The sequence below is a fragment of the Hibiscus syriacus genome, unplaced genomic scaffold (genome assembly GCF_006381635.1).
Source record: "Hibiscus syriacus cultivar Baekdansim isolate YM2019G1 unplaced genomic scaffold, ASM638163v2 tig00111783_pilon, whole genome shotgun sequence".
Lineage (NCBI taxonomy): Eukaryota > Viridiplantae > Streptophyta > Magnoliopsida > Malvales > Malvaceae > Hibiscus > Hibiscus syriacus.
The window spans coordinates 3,961,831-3,977,600 of record NW_024063178.1 but is presented as its reverse complement, the minus strand read 5'-3'; the positions used below and the strand labels follow the sequence as shown (position 1 = coordinate 3,977,600).

Here is a 15,770-nt window from a genome sequence, read left to right as displayed (position 1 = left end):
GTAATTCAGACGTTCCTGAATTTTAGATACATATTGTACTTTCGTTCAGTTTGGTTTTCATGGTTGATTTATCGAACAAATATCCAATTCTTAGTACTGAATGCGATCTAGAGTTTAGCTGTATACTTCCAAAATTATCATCGAGTCAAACTTGAGAAGACGAACACGTATTCAAGTAATATCTATGTCGTTTAGGTACTGACATATCATTAAGGTTAATCGGCTTACTTAAGCTGTGTTCCATAACTTTTAAAGGTACTCCAACACCTATGCTTATTTGGATTCCTTAATTAATCCAAGTCATTTACTTAGTATAGGCCATAAGGGTATTTTGGTCATTTGGTGTTCAATTTTATTCCATTCATTTTAGAGCTCGAGGATATCCAATCATTCCTGAGCTTGGTGATATTTTGGTCATTTTCATTCTAAGGGTATTTTGGTTATTTTACAGATCCATTGTAGTCCAATAATTTATTCCGTCCGATCTTATTATTAAATTCAAACTTATAATTTATTTCAGTCCCATTGAACTATTCTGACAGATCCGATGCATTTCAATCCTTTCCATTCATCTGATCTTATTATTTAATTCAAAAGTATCATCTTTTCCAGTCCTTTTGAATAGTTCTGACAAAAGAGCACCATTGATAATTTATTCTTAAATCGGAGATTTCCAGGTTAAAAGTCTTTTCAGATGTTACTAACGAATTATCAGGAATTTTCCATAAAAAAGTAGGAACTAAACAATCAAATCAGTAATTTATCGGTTTAAGTACAAATTCTCAGGTTACTTTCCCATTTAGAGTCAACTTGGACTATTTTTACCTTTCAAGGGCAATTTTGTAATTTCTTAACCAAATAATTTCGGTATTAACTCTTAACCAAATAATATAATTTAGAGATCCTATGATTAATTGCTTTCTCAAACATTTTCTGATCTTGAAATGGTTCCCTTAACAGACTCCTATATTCTTTTACAAACCCTCTTGGGTTAAAAAACCGGTTATCTATATTTTCTAAGCAAAACTAGCATTTCTTATGCACATCAGTAGTTTCATCATATCAATATGTCTTTAAAAACCTCTTATCCAACTTCCATAGACAAATCTTATCTTTTTATAACATAAGGGTATTTTCGTAATTTTACCCTACGGTATTTTCATAAGATTATCAACGAACAACAAAACCACGCTCTTCTCCATCTATTTTTGAGAAAGCTCTTTGCAGCAGATGGAAATTGCCATGTGAAGTGTTGTAGGACACTACATATAATTTGACTCCTTGAATCTTCAATCGATTAGTGCAGAGCGAAGTAGGAAAAACAAATAAGCAAATCTGTATTTTCTTTTCCTGTTGATCGGGTATTAAAATCTTTCTACTTTCTATTCCCAAAGAAATTGTTATTCTGATTTCTTCAATGGCTGACAAAGAAACATCCTTGCCGTGTTATATATCGTTTAGCTGATACAAGTGTATTCCTTGACTAGTACCATATTTTATGTTTCAATGTTCAATCATGTAATGAATTACTTTATGTGGATCTCCTTGAGTGCGTAACTGTTTATGTTTACACTACGATACTGTATAATTATGACTGTAGGTATGTTTTGTTTTTCTGTTATATATTACACAAGCATATATGATTCCCGATTAATTTTGTATTATGTATGATCTATATGTTGGCGTAAATTTTTGTTTTGAGTTCCTCTTCAGAGGTTAACTCCTTCTGAAGTAATTTCACTTTTGTTAGGAATTGTGTTCTACTTAGTAGGCGTGACTGTTTATTTGGAGGTTTGGTTTGATTGTTAAAAAGGACGAAAATTTGATAGATAAAAGGCTAATAATGCCATTTTACCCTTTGCTAGAGGTACCACAATTTTACATGTTTTATTTAATGTTAGTATGAATTTATCATATTATATAATTTATTATGATTTGAATAAAAGGAATGGAGAAACGACAAAAGTTTTATAGTCAATGGGGCCATTAATGTCATTTTTTAAATTTCATTGGGGTAATAGGCTTTTATCCAAGTTTTAATGGACAAGACAGATCATATCGATGTAATAATCTTGAAAAAGACAACTTTGATAGATAAAAGGTTATTAATGACATTTTACCCTTTTATATTCTATTTAATGGACATGTGATTAATGGTATAAAAATAAAATTATATTTTTTTATTGTTTTTCACATAGAATAAAGCTATTTGACATTATCTTATTATGGTACAAAGTTGCATATAAATATGTGCAAATAAGCAGGTATGTAGCACAAGAGAAGAAAATCAAATACATAAGTTTAGTTGAGCTAACAACAAATGGCTACCCCTACTACACCCACAACCGTCACGCTTTCAAATCAGAGCGGTGACACTGCAATGTTGGTTTCGTCGACCTATCAAGGCGTTCCTAACGTGATTAAGAGCTTTCAAACGATTTTATTCCAGCAGAATACATCGCTCAATACTTTCGGATCTGCTATGTATGCTATGGGAAATATAGCCACATGGGTCGTTGTTTGGACTGCTAATAATCAAGTAAATATAATTATCTTACTTCTGATGTGTATCATTATAATTAGTAATTACCTTAAATCTATATTTTATTTTGTTTTTCATTATGCAGCATATATAATAATGAGCTTATTTATCGATGACAGGTGGCTACCTCGATCCTTCCTGCTGGTACCAATGTTATTTGGGAAGAAATCTGGAGCACCATTCGACCAGACAAAGTCGAAAGTTCATACACCACGAGCTACGGTTGGGAATACAATTCAGAAGTACAAATCAGTTCTAATGGTGATGCTCAAACCTTAACCGCCAAAATCTCTACTATTCCAACAAATTAAGCTATGCTATGCTTTGCTTAATTACTTTTTACTGCAATCCCCGGTGTGTTGGTGAGGCTGTCCAAACTAAAATAAAAAAGTATTTGCTTATGCTGTGCAATACTATTTTATTTTTATTAATAATTTAAATAAATTTGACAGCAAACAATAAAGGATTGCCACTAGCTCTTTCTTTTGAATAATGTGCGTCTGATTGTCTTTTTTTCTTTTACTTGTAACAATATCAATTAATAATAATAATAATAATTTCAAAATATAACCATTATCCTTTTACATCATTGCAAAATAATGAGGGGTCTTCTTTGACCTAGTCTTATTTAACACTTTAAACCTGTCATTTACTTAATATCGAGTTTCTGAATGATATATAAGGACATCAAAATGATCTGAGATTTTTCGAATTTAAAAAAATATGATTTACTCAAAATTTTAAAAATATTTTATAATAAATATAAAAACTGTATAAAATTTACAAAATCAGATCTTTTTTATTTGAGAATTAGATGTTGAAAATATGGACTGTAAAATCACACTGTTAGCACTGATATGAAAGGTAAATAGTAATTTAAATTTGTAAACAAATTCGCTTTGATGTATGTAATCGCTCCAAACAAAAATTTCACAAGAATTTTCTCTAAAAAAATAGTATTCGCGTAACCACAACCCAACCCGAACCAGTCGGCGGCGCGCGAGAGTTCCTCTTGTTCTCTTTCACTCAACAAGGAAGTGGAGAATCCAAACCTTAAATACATATTCCCAATAGTGTTTCCAATACTATGTAGGATTGAGCATTACCAACATCAGATACATAATAAAATAGTATAAAATATTTAAAACTCATATCGAATAATAAAAACAAGTTGTAACCTTTACATGCCCACATAATTCATCCCTACGTTACTCGGGTATTTCAATTGAGATTCTTCTGATGATATCATTATCCCATCACGATTCACGAAACTTATAGCCTGTGAATGTAAATAATTTGAAAAGTGAACTAACAAAGCTTAATGAATACAAATATATTCTATTATATTTCATAAATTCGTAATTAATAAACATGTAAATCATATATAAATATATAGGCATTGATTATAGCATCTACCGTTTTCTAGCTAATCTAAAAGCTCAACTTACTAAAATCTATGGAGTGTTATAGATGTATCATAACTCATTATAGGAAAACCTATTCACAAGTTATGGAAATGGTAGAAGGATATGTTAAATTGTTTAACAATACGTACCACAACCCAATTAGTTATAATATCTCAATCATTATCATTATAATTGTTTGGGTTCATTATATAGCTCGGTGCTCCTATACGAGTCACCTCGCTCATAAACGTTGTGGTGCTTCCTTGTAAATCACCTAATATAATAATAATTCAGTACTCCCATACGAGTCATCTAATATAGTAATAATCTGATGCTTTTGTACGAGTGACTTGATATAATAACAATATGAGTGTTCTCGTACGAGTCACTTGAAACAATAATAATTTGGAACTCTCGTACAAATCACCTAATATGACAATAATTCGATGCCCCATACAAGTCACTAGATAAAATAATAAAGTTAAATTCTTAGGTCATGTCGTATCGACAAAACATATTCATATAGATTCGAAGAAAAATGAGATTATAGTGAGTTAAAAGCCCATAAGTCTACTACTATTCGTTATATTTATTTTAAATACAATCAACGTAGTATGAAAGTAACAATAAAATCTAAATTCCCCTTCAATTTTCTACACTAAAATAATGCTCATTAATATTATTTTAGAGACTATTAATTCTATTTTATTAAAAAAACTCAAATTGATTTCATCATAATGCATCGATTATGTCAATGAAATTAAAACTTGGGAAATTAAAAAGAGTTGTCAGTTTTAATGGATAGGAGATCCACTCGAATAGATCATTTTGATGTAATAATCTTGAAAAGGACAAATGTTTGATAGATAAAGGGTTATTAATGTCATTTTACCCTTTACTTATTGTTAGCATGAATTCATCATGCTATATAAAAATGACGTTTCTAGAATTTGGTATATTTTATTTAATGTTAGTATGAATAATGAATTTATTATGCTTTAGTACGCATTCATATTATTTTTTTACCTCATTAATCTTATTCTATGATAAAAAAAAATTAAAATTGATTTTCTTATAGTATGGAATCAAGATGCCAAACATATATTTTAAGGACCTAGAGGCCAAAATTTATAAACTAACCTATTTTTAAGGACCTGATTGAACCAAATCTCAAACTACAAGCCGGATTATTAATTATAACTATGAGCCTAAAACCTAATTGAAAGAAACAGAAACTTAAAAGACAATAAACAAATAAATCATGTGATTTAGACTAAATTGAATGTGCATTAAAAATTTGAAGGATCAAAAATAGAATTTACCCATTTACTTAAAAACACGATGATCCTGAGAAGCTCACGGATGGGTACTAGTTCGTCTGCCAAACTTATGTCATTTTGGGGTCTGAACAGCCCTCCCAAAATGATGTTATTTTGGAGGGCTTTAGATGCCTCTTTTTCGAACCTTTTCTTGACATCTCTCTTCTTACTTTCTTATTTGCTCTCTTTTTCTTTCTCTAGATTTATTTTTTCTTCCATCTTTCTAAAATCGAGTGATTTATATGTAGTCTCATTGTCAATAATTGTTGTCATTCATTGTTACCATTTGGTCGTCATCACCATTCAATCATCGTTCGTGCCCAAATTTTACTGGCCGACTCTATTCAATCTTCAACTTTCTCTCTTTTGATCTTCATTACTTACCGTCTGATTATAATGAAATTGAGGTATGTTAATCTTTGTGTCACTCTTAATCTTTTCACCATTCCAGTCTCTAAGTGTTGTCTTCGATTGTCTTGAATGGCATATGGTTAAAAGTGAAATTCTTGTTGGTCTTTTCATTCACTTTTTGTTTTTTCTTTGCAGGGTGTCGATCGGGATACATGGTCGGGGATGGAAAACTCCTTTGTTTGCTCTTCTGCCGTGGTAGTCGATTTTCAAACAATGTATTTCGGTTAGAGTGTAGTGCCTAATAGTTGGTTTTAGCTTTAGGTAGGTTTTGGGTTAAATTTAGGTCTAGGTCCAAGTTTGAAAATGGAATAAATGGGCGACCCGGATGAAAATCAGTGTTTACATGTAAAATTTAGCAAACATAACTTTTTATTGAATAAAGTAAAATTCTTTCGCCATGTATAGAAAGAAGGCATTTGTGTATATCCAATGAAATTTGAGGTTAGCGAAAGAACATTATGTATAAAACTGAGAATTTTAAAGCATTATGTATAGACTTGAGAATTTGATACACTTTATGTATGAATTGAGTAATTATCCTATTTATTTAATAATAATAAAATAATATGGTGAGGGCTTTTGTAAAGTCCATATATTAGATGGCAGACAATAGAGCTATTTGTTGATCTCTGAGTCCAAGTCTTTCTTCTGAAATTAACCATGACCAAGATCTTGAATGTGGGGAATTATCTTCTTTATAAAGAATCCCAAAGCATCTTCTAGATAGCCCGTGTGTTGGTGGCCAGTTCATCTGAGAAACCTCGTTAGTCATTGCTCCCTTCAATGGAACCACATGAAATTAATTCTTCCATATTTTTATCTTTCTTCTCCCTTTGCTCATTTATTTCTCAATGTTATTGGTATTTTAGTTTTACTCTGCAGTCGCCAGCTACTCTTCACCAACCCACCACCAAATTGTTATTTTTTTTATTATTATAGGTTGATTATAAGTGAAAGTATATGTTTTAAATACTCTCTCAACCATTTGACAATGAATGCTCAAATACCCTGGCAATTGTTGATGCTTGAATCCAGGACCTCTAAGGATAATAACCATCTCTTTAACCAATGAGGTCGTTTGGTTCGTACACCAAATTGTTATTTCTCCCTCGTGTATCTAGGGATTTTAATTTAATCCAAAACCGAACAATTCTGACCCGATCCAATTTAATAGGGTTGGATTTTTTTTAAAGAATTTGGATTTGGTTCAAGTCAGATGAGATTTTATATATAGGTGAGGTCGGATTGAGTCGGGTTCAGATGGAGGGTGAAATACCTTCGACCCGACCAATGGGGTATATATATATATATATATGTGTGTGTGTATGGATAATTGTTATAATATCCATCTCTATAGTTTTTTTTAATCAGATCCTTATTTTATATTGGGTTGAGTCGGATCATATTGAATTTATACTTTAAAAATTTAAGTCTGATCAAGTTCGGATAGAGAATATATATTTTCAGGTCAAGTCAGATCGAGTGAAATGTATATATATTTCGGATCAAATCAAATTAAATATATATTTTTCTCATCGAGTGGGTTTGACCAAAAACCTAATACAATTTTAGATTACAAGGGACGTTAAATCGTAAAAGCATAAATTCAATATATCCGTTTTTAATACAATTTTAGATTATTCTAGGATTGCTTGGAATGACGACTCGATGTTACTGAAGTAAAGATATACATGTTATATTTTGAAATTATTATTATTTGAAATTATTACATGTATAAGAGAGAAACAAAACACAATAATGAAAAGCTAGAGACAGTGGCAATCCTTTATTGATAGCTGTCAACTTTATTCAAATAGTAGTAGTGCATGGTGTAAACAAGTAGTATTTTATTTAGTTTTGACAGCCTCACCATCGCACCACAGATTGCCTAGATATGCAAAGTGTAATTAAGCACAGCAAAGCTAGCTTAATTTGGAACCGGATAAGAGTAGAATAGTATGACACTTAAGGTTTGAGCGTCACCATCTGATTTGATTTCTACCGTTGAATTGTATTCCCAACCGTAGCTGGTGCGGTACGAATCAATGGCGCCGTCGCGTTGAAGTTTGTTCCAGATATCTTTCCAAATAAGAGGAGTACCAGGTGGAAGGACCGAGGTAGCTGTTGGTTTTTGGCAAAAGTCCCACATTGGTTGTGTATAAGGAGGAGGGGAAATTCTTTTGTTATAAATAAAGCCCTCCTCCTCCTTAGTTAATCATCCCACAAATATAAGCCTTCTTCTATTTTAAAGGTTATTTGTATTCTTTCTCTCTTTGTAATATTTCCTCTATTAGTGAAATATTTTGGTGTTCTCTTTTATGTCTATTTAATAGCTATTGTCGGGTATAGTTGTTGTCAATTATTGTCCTATTAAAATTACTTGTCTTGGTAGTTTTGTCTAAGGAAAGTGGGTTTTAAGAGGGACCATTGTGACCACTCCTCTTTCCTGGGAATCTACCTTGGGGTGATTTTTAGTACAATCGTTTTCACACTAGTCACCTAGATAATAGTTTTCAAGGTGAATCTGTTATTGGTGGAAATTAACCCGAATTTCACAACAATTGGTATCAGAGCTCTTGGTTTATTTTAGTATGCTCTGTGGTTGCGGCTTAGGCTGATCTTCCACATCAGAAAAATTTCCTTGGGATAATTGACATTCTGCATTGGCAGCTATTAAATAGAATTTGTAGCAGAAATGGCAGACGCTTCTTCATCTTCAATTTTGACAAGAAATGCTGTGACAAATGTTAGATTTGCAGTGGAGATTTTTGATGGCACCGGTCATTTCGGCATGTGGCAAAGCGAGGTTCTAGATTCCCTATTTCAGCAGGGTCTAGACATTGCTATTGAAGGAGAGAAACCAGATGATGTTGAGGAGAAAGAATGGAAGAGGATCAATAGAATGGCATGTGCTACTATTCGATCGTGTCTTTCTAGAGAGCAGAAGTATGCATTTTCTAAGGAAACTTCTGCAAGTAAATTGTGGAAGGCACTGGAGGAGAAATTTTTGAAGAAAGCGGTCAGAACAAACTCTACATGAAAAGAGATTGTTCCGCTTCAACTATGTACCAGGTACCACTATGAATGATCACATTACTAGCTTTAATCAGCTGGTGACTGATCTGATGAATATGGACGTGACTTTTGAAGATGAAGATCTGGCTCTGATGTTGATGGGATCACTTCCTGATGAGTTTGAGTATCTTGAAACTACTCTACTTCATGGGAAGGTTGATGTGTCTCTCAGTGAAGTAACTGCTGCCTTGTATAGTTATGAATTGAGAAAGAAAGACAAACAAGAAAACACAAGTGTCGAAGCAGAAGCTCTTGTTGTTAGAGGCCGTTCCAAGAGTCAGAATAAAGGAAGCAGAGGGAGATCGAAGTCAAAGTCCAGATTGAGCAAAGATGAATGTGCCTTTTGTCGAGAAAAAGGGTACTGGAAGAAAGAATGTCCCAGGCTAAAGAATAAAGGCAAACCTGAAAGCGGGAAGGCTGTCTCAGAATCAAATGTGGTCGAGTATGATGATGGAGATTCAGATTTCGCATTCGCTGCTACGCCATCAACCAGCTGTTCCAGTTCATGGCTGTTAGATTCAGCTTGTAGCCACCATATGACCCCCAATAGAGAATGGTTCTTTGATTTTAAAGAACTAAAAGGTGGAATTGTCTACACAGCAAATAATTCCCTCTTGACACACTTGGGATTGGTTCAATTCGCTTGAGGAATCAGGATGGATCAATCAGAACCTTAACAGGTGTCCATTATGTACCAGATTTAATGAGAAATCTCATCTCTGTGGGAACCTTAGAGTCAAAAGGTTTAGAAGTGAGGGCAAAAGATGGGATTATGAGGATTATCTCTGGTGCACTGGTGATAATGAAGGGAATCCGAAAAAGAAACAATGTGTATTACTTTCTGGGTAGTACAATTGTTGGGACAGCAGCAGTGGCAGCTTCTACTGATGAACAGGAGTCAGAAGCAACCAGGTTATGGCATATGCGCTTGGGGCATGTTGGTGAAAAATCCTTGAAATTACTGATAGATCAAGGATTATTGAAGGGTGCTCGGGCTTGCAAATTAGCTTTTTGTGAGCATTGCATCAAAGGGAAGAAGACGAGGGTGAAATTTGGAACAACAATCCATGATACTAAAGGTATTTTGGATTATGTTCATTCAGATGTATGGGGGCCTTCCAAGACAACTTCATTGGGAGGAACACACTATTATGTCACCTTTGTTGATGATTTTTCCCGGAGAGTTTGGGTGTATCCAATGAAGACAAAGGATGAGGTGCTAGGATTTTTCCTCAAATGGAAAAAGATGATGGAGACTCAAACAGGCAGAAAAATCAAACGTCTCCGTACAGACAATGGTGGAGAGTACAAAAATGATCCATTTCTGAAAGTCTGTGAAGAGGAAGGTATTGTTAGGCACTTCACTGTTAGAGGTACACCACAACAGAATGGAGTGGCAGAGCGTATAAACCGGACATTAGTGGAGAAGGTTCAGTGTATGTTGTCTAATGCTGGGTTAGGCAAAGAATTTTGGGCTGAGGCTTTGGTCTATGCTTGTCACCTTGTCAACCGCTTACCATCGACTGCTATTGGTGGTAAAACACCATTAGAGAAATGGTTTGGAGTACCTGCTACAGATTATGATTCCTTACATGTGTTTGGTTCCACTGCATACTACCATGTTAAGGAGTCAAAGCTGGATCCAAGAGCAAAGAAGGCGATTTTTATGGGGATCACCTCTGGTGTGAAAGGCTATCGTCTTTGGTGTCCAGAAACAAAGAAAATAATCTTCAGCAGGGATGTTACCTTTGATGAATCTACCATGTTGAGAAAGGTGACTTCAGAAAAATTGGAGCAGACAGATGGAACTCCCAAAAAGGTGGAGTTTGAAGGAAGCAAATTTGTCCCAACCAGTAAAGAAAATGATGTTGACTCTCCTATGGTAGAAGAAGAGTCAGATGAAGAAGAGGTTCAGACCCAAGAACCTCCACAGCAACATGAATCAATTGCACTCAGAAAGGGAAAGAGGACCATTAGACAACCTGCTCGTTATGCTGATATAGTCTCTTTTGCATCACCAATTGCAATTGATGACGTTCCTGCCACTTTTAAAGAAGCAGTTAAAAGTTCAGAACATAAAAAGTGGAGGATTGCCATGAATGAAGAAATGCAATCCCTTCAAAAGAATCAGACGTGGAAACTAGCTAGTCTTCCGAAGGGAAAGAAGGCAATTGGGTGCAAGTGGGTATATGCAAAGAAAGATAGATTTCCTGACAAGAATAACATCCGCTACAAAGCAAGATTGGTGGCTAAAGGCTACGCTCAAACGGAGGGAGTTGATTATAATGAAGTATTTTCTCCAGTTGTAAAACATTCCTCCATCAGAATTTTGTTGGCTTTGGTAGCGCAGTTGGATTTGGAACTAGTTCAGATGGATGTAAAAACTGCATTTTACATGGAGACTTGGATGAGGAAATCTACATGACTCAGCCAGATGGATTCAAAGTTGCTGAAAAAGAAGAGATGGTGTGCAAATTAGAAAAATCGTTGTACGGATTGAAGCAATATCCAAGGCAGTGGTACAAGCGATTTGACAAGTTTATGATAGGGCAGAAGTACACAAGAAGCAAATATGATCATTGTGTGTATTTACGCGAGCTAGAAGACAGATCCTATATATATCTTCTTCTTTATGTTGATGATATGCTGATAGCTTCCAGGAGTCAGACAGAAATTGCGAAACTAAAGACTCAATTGAACAGGGAGTTTGAGATGAAGGATCTTGGTGAAGCGAAGAAGATTCTAGGCATGGAGATATCAAGGGATAAGAAATTGGGGAGGCTTTGTTTGTCTCAGAAAGAATATCTGAGGAAGGTACTAAAACGTTTTGGCATAAATGAGATGTCAAAACCAGTTAGTACACCTCTTGCTCCTCATTTCAAGCTCGGTGCATCCATGTCACCTAAGGATGATGCAGAACGGGAATACATGTCAAAGGTTCCATATGCAAGTGCTGTTGGTAGCTTGATGTATGCAATGGTGTGTACGAGACCCGATATTTCACAGGCAATTGGGGTTGTGAGCAGGTATATGCATGATCCTGGAAAGGAGCATTGGCAAGCTGTGAAATGGATTCTGCGGTATATTCTGAACACCGTAGATGTTGGTTTGGTCTTTCAGCAGGACAAACAAGATGGTCAGTGTGTAGTTGGGTATTGTGATTCAGACTATGCATGTGATTTGGACAAGCGTCGATCAACTACTGGTTATGTGTTTACATTTGCAAAGGCACCAGTCAGTTGGAAGTCCACCTTACAGTCAACAGTGGCTTTGTCTACTACAGAGGCAGAGTATATGGCAGTTACAGAGGCTGTGAAGGAGGCAATTTGGCTTCAAGGGTTGCTTGGTGAATTGGGAATGGAACAAAAGCACATCAAAGTGCACTGTGACAGTCAGAGTGCTATTCATTTAGAAAAGAACCATGTTTACCATGCAAGGACGAAGCACATCGATGTTCGATATCACTTTGTACGAGAGATTCTAGAAGAAGGTGGAGTCATAATCCAGAAGATTCGGACCACTGAGAATCCTGCTGATATGTTGAAAAAAGTGGTAACTGCGGTCAAGTTTAAACATTGTTTAGATTTGGTCAATATTGTTACAAATTAAAAGATTTGTTTTTTTTTAGAGATGTGTGTGGAATTTGCCAAGGTGGAGATTTTTTGGTTTTTGGCAAAAGTCCCACATTGGTTGTGTATAAGGAGGAGGGGAAATTCTTTTGTTATAAATAAAGCCCTCCTCCTCCTTAGTTAATCATCCCACAAATATAAGCCTTCTTCTATTTTAAAGGCTATTTGTATTCTTTCTCTCTTTGTAATATTTCCTCTATTAGTGAAATATTTTTGGTGTTCTCTTTTATGTCTATTTAATAGCTATTGTCGGGTATAGTTGTTGTCAATTATTGTCCTATTAAAATTACTTGTCTTGGTAGTTTTGTCTAAGGAAAGTGGGTTTTAAGAGGGACCATTGTGACCCCTCCTCTTTCCTGGGAATCTACCTTGGGGTGATTTTTAGTACAATCGTTTTCACACTAGTCACCTAGATAATAGTTTTCAAGGTGAATCTATTATTGGTGGAAATTAACCCGAATTTCATAACAGTAGCGACCTGTCATTGATAAATGAGCTCATTATTATATATGCTACAAAATAAAACAATATAATTAAACAAAGAATCAATTGTTACATAAAATAATAATATAATTAGCAAGTGAGATAATAATATTTACTTCGTTATTAGCCGTCCAAACAACGACCAACGTGGCTATATTTCCGATAGCATACACAACAGATGCGATAACATTGAGCTCTGTATCCTGCGGGAATTCAGAACGCGATGCACCACTCTTAATCACGCTAGGAACGCCTTCATAGGTCGACGAAACCAACATTAAAGTGTCGCCACTCTGATTATCAAGGACGACGTTTGTGGGTGTAGTAGGAGCAGCCATTTGTTGTTAGCTCAACTAAACTTACGTTTTTTATTTGCTTCTCTACATATCTGCTTGCCTACACTTATTTATATACAACATTGCAGCTTAATAATATAATATAATATAATATAAATATACATGCATACATTTTTATTCTATGGGGAAAAAACAATAAAACATATTATGAATCACATGGCCATTAAATAAAAATTATAACATTAATGCCCCATTAGCTATAACATTTTTGTCGTCTATCCATTCCTTTGATGAATTCATACTAACATCAAATAAAATATTAAAAACTCTAGTAAAGAGGAAAATGACATTGATATCCTTTTATCTATCAAACTTTTGTCCTTTTTCAAAATTTTTGCATCAAAATGATCTACATATGGGGTGGATCTTCCATCCACTAAAACTCGCAACTCTTTTTTATTAAAAAAATAACATCAAGTTTATAAAATACATAAAAAATATTCAATTGTTATATAAATTAGAAATTTTTTAAAAATTTCGGTTAATTCAAAAATTGACCGAATTAACTGAAATTTGTTCGGTTAATAATTTTCAAATAAATTTCGGTTCAATTAACGGTTAAAGAAAAAATTCGGTTAATTCGGTTATAGTTAATTCGGTTCGGTCGGTGACCGAATTAACAGTTTGAACACCCGTAGTTGTAAACTTTAAAAGACAAATAATTTGTTTAATTTTTTATCCTTAACAAACAAATTATTTGTCTTTTAAAGTTTACAACTGGTGTTCAAACGGTTAATTCGGTCACCGACCGAACCAAATTAACTATAACCGAATTAATCAAAATTTTCTTCTTTAACCGTAACCAAACCGAAATTTATTTGAAAATTAATAACCGAACCAAACAAATTTTGGTTAATTCAATCAATTTTTCAATTAACCGAATTTTTTTAAATTTTTAAATTTACATAACAATTGAATATCTTTTAATTCAAAAAAATAGTTTACAATTAATTTAAATAATAATTAGTTGTGAATAATTTATTTAATTTTTAATAATTTATTTAAAAAAATAATTTGTTTAATTTTTTATCCTTAACAAACCTCTAAAAAACAAATACAAATTGTTGTAACTTTAAACTATTGGGGCGCCTGGTTGCTCTATCCCCTAATACCCTAATTTGATTCCCCTTGAGCACAAGATTATCTCTTTACTTTCATTTCAATTGGTGGTGACACATGTTACCACTTGATTAGATAGAAAAATAATTTAATTAAATAATTTAAAATTCATAAATAAAATCTTACAATCATATTTTGACACATGTTACATTTTAATTTGATAGTTAAATTTTTTTAATTGAATTAAAATAGTGACTAAATTGATAGAATATGAAAATATTAATGACCAAATATATAATTATATCAATTTTATTAACGGACACGTCATCACCTCTGTTAAAAATTAACGGCCGATGGTTTGATTGAATCAATTAAATAGTTGGGGTGGTCTGATTGATTCAATTGAAAGTTAGGCCGTCACATTAATTTTTTACCATAGTTCAGTAGTCTCCCGTGTAGTTTACCCAAAATTTCTTGGCAGAGCATTTAAAAATAAAGAATCGCCAGCAAGCAAAAGGTTCTTACAATCAAGGTTTTAAATAGCGTTCGCGATCACATTTTCGATCGCGTCGTTTTTATCACAGTTGCAGACATAACGGATGTCATCGCAGCCATTGCGTGTATCGCGGTCGTAAATTTTTTTAAATGTTGCACAACTTACCCTAAAATGACTAAGTTAAATATAATTAAAATAAAATTGTAAAATTTAAATTACAAAAAATTTAGATTACTGAAATTAAGACTAAATTAAAATTTACACTTTAAACTAAGGATTAAATTATAAATTTTAAAAGTGGGAGGGATGTCAAATTAATATATCCTTTAAAATTATATTTTAAAAATTATTATATAAAAAAAATAAAGTAACATTCCTTCTTCCCCGACCTTTCTGCCTCCCCTTCCTCCTTCCCCTCTGATTTCATTATCTGAAACAAAACAAAAAATATGTTCACTCTCAACTCCCCCTTCCACCTCCCCAACCTTTCATTTTTTGAAACAAAAAAAAAATTGCAGTTGGAATAACGCTTATAGCGTACCGTGATCGGCGCAATCCACTGTTACCCGTTAAATTATGGGCGCGACATACCGCCTTTGGTGTGAATCCGTTACCCACCGCAAAAATCATGAAAACCGATTTCGGACGGCGGTGCTACCACAATATCACAGCTGCTATCGCGTTTTTGGTCCGCAATTTGAAACCTTGCTAACAGCAGCCCTTTCTTGAAATGAAATCCATTAAATTTCCGATTCAATCTCGAAATAGAACGTTTGGGTCAGTTAGTTTGTAATCAATCTGGATTTCTGCAAATCTAATTAAGGCCTTTTAAGAATCTGGGGCCGAAGTTGTTGTATGCCTATAATTCATTACATATACAAGAGTACTATTTTTACAGGAAATATACGGAAATTTATACTTTTACGACGTTGTTATGTGTTCTGCTTATTCAGCTGTTTAATTTCTTCAAGCTTCAAGATTGTTCACCCCCGGA

At 33.8% G+C, this 15,770-nt stretch overlaps 1 protein-coding gene across 1 annotated transcript; it reads left to right on the top strand.

Annotated features, from left to right (window-relative positions):
• Window positions 1–2,264: 2,264 nt before the first annotated feature.
• Window positions 2,265–2,928, top strand: LOC120170648. The gene is made up of 2 exons (XM_039178570.1): window positions 2,265–2,539; window positions 2,662–2,928. The coding sequence occupies exons 1-2, from the start codon at window positions 2,321–2,323 to the stop codon at window positions 2,851–2,853; spliced, it is 411 nt and encodes a 136-aa protein (XP_039034501.1). The 5' UTR covers window positions 2,265–2,320; the 3' UTR covers window positions 2,854–2,928.
• The last annotated feature ends 12,842 nt before the right edge of the window (window positions 2,929–15,770 follow it).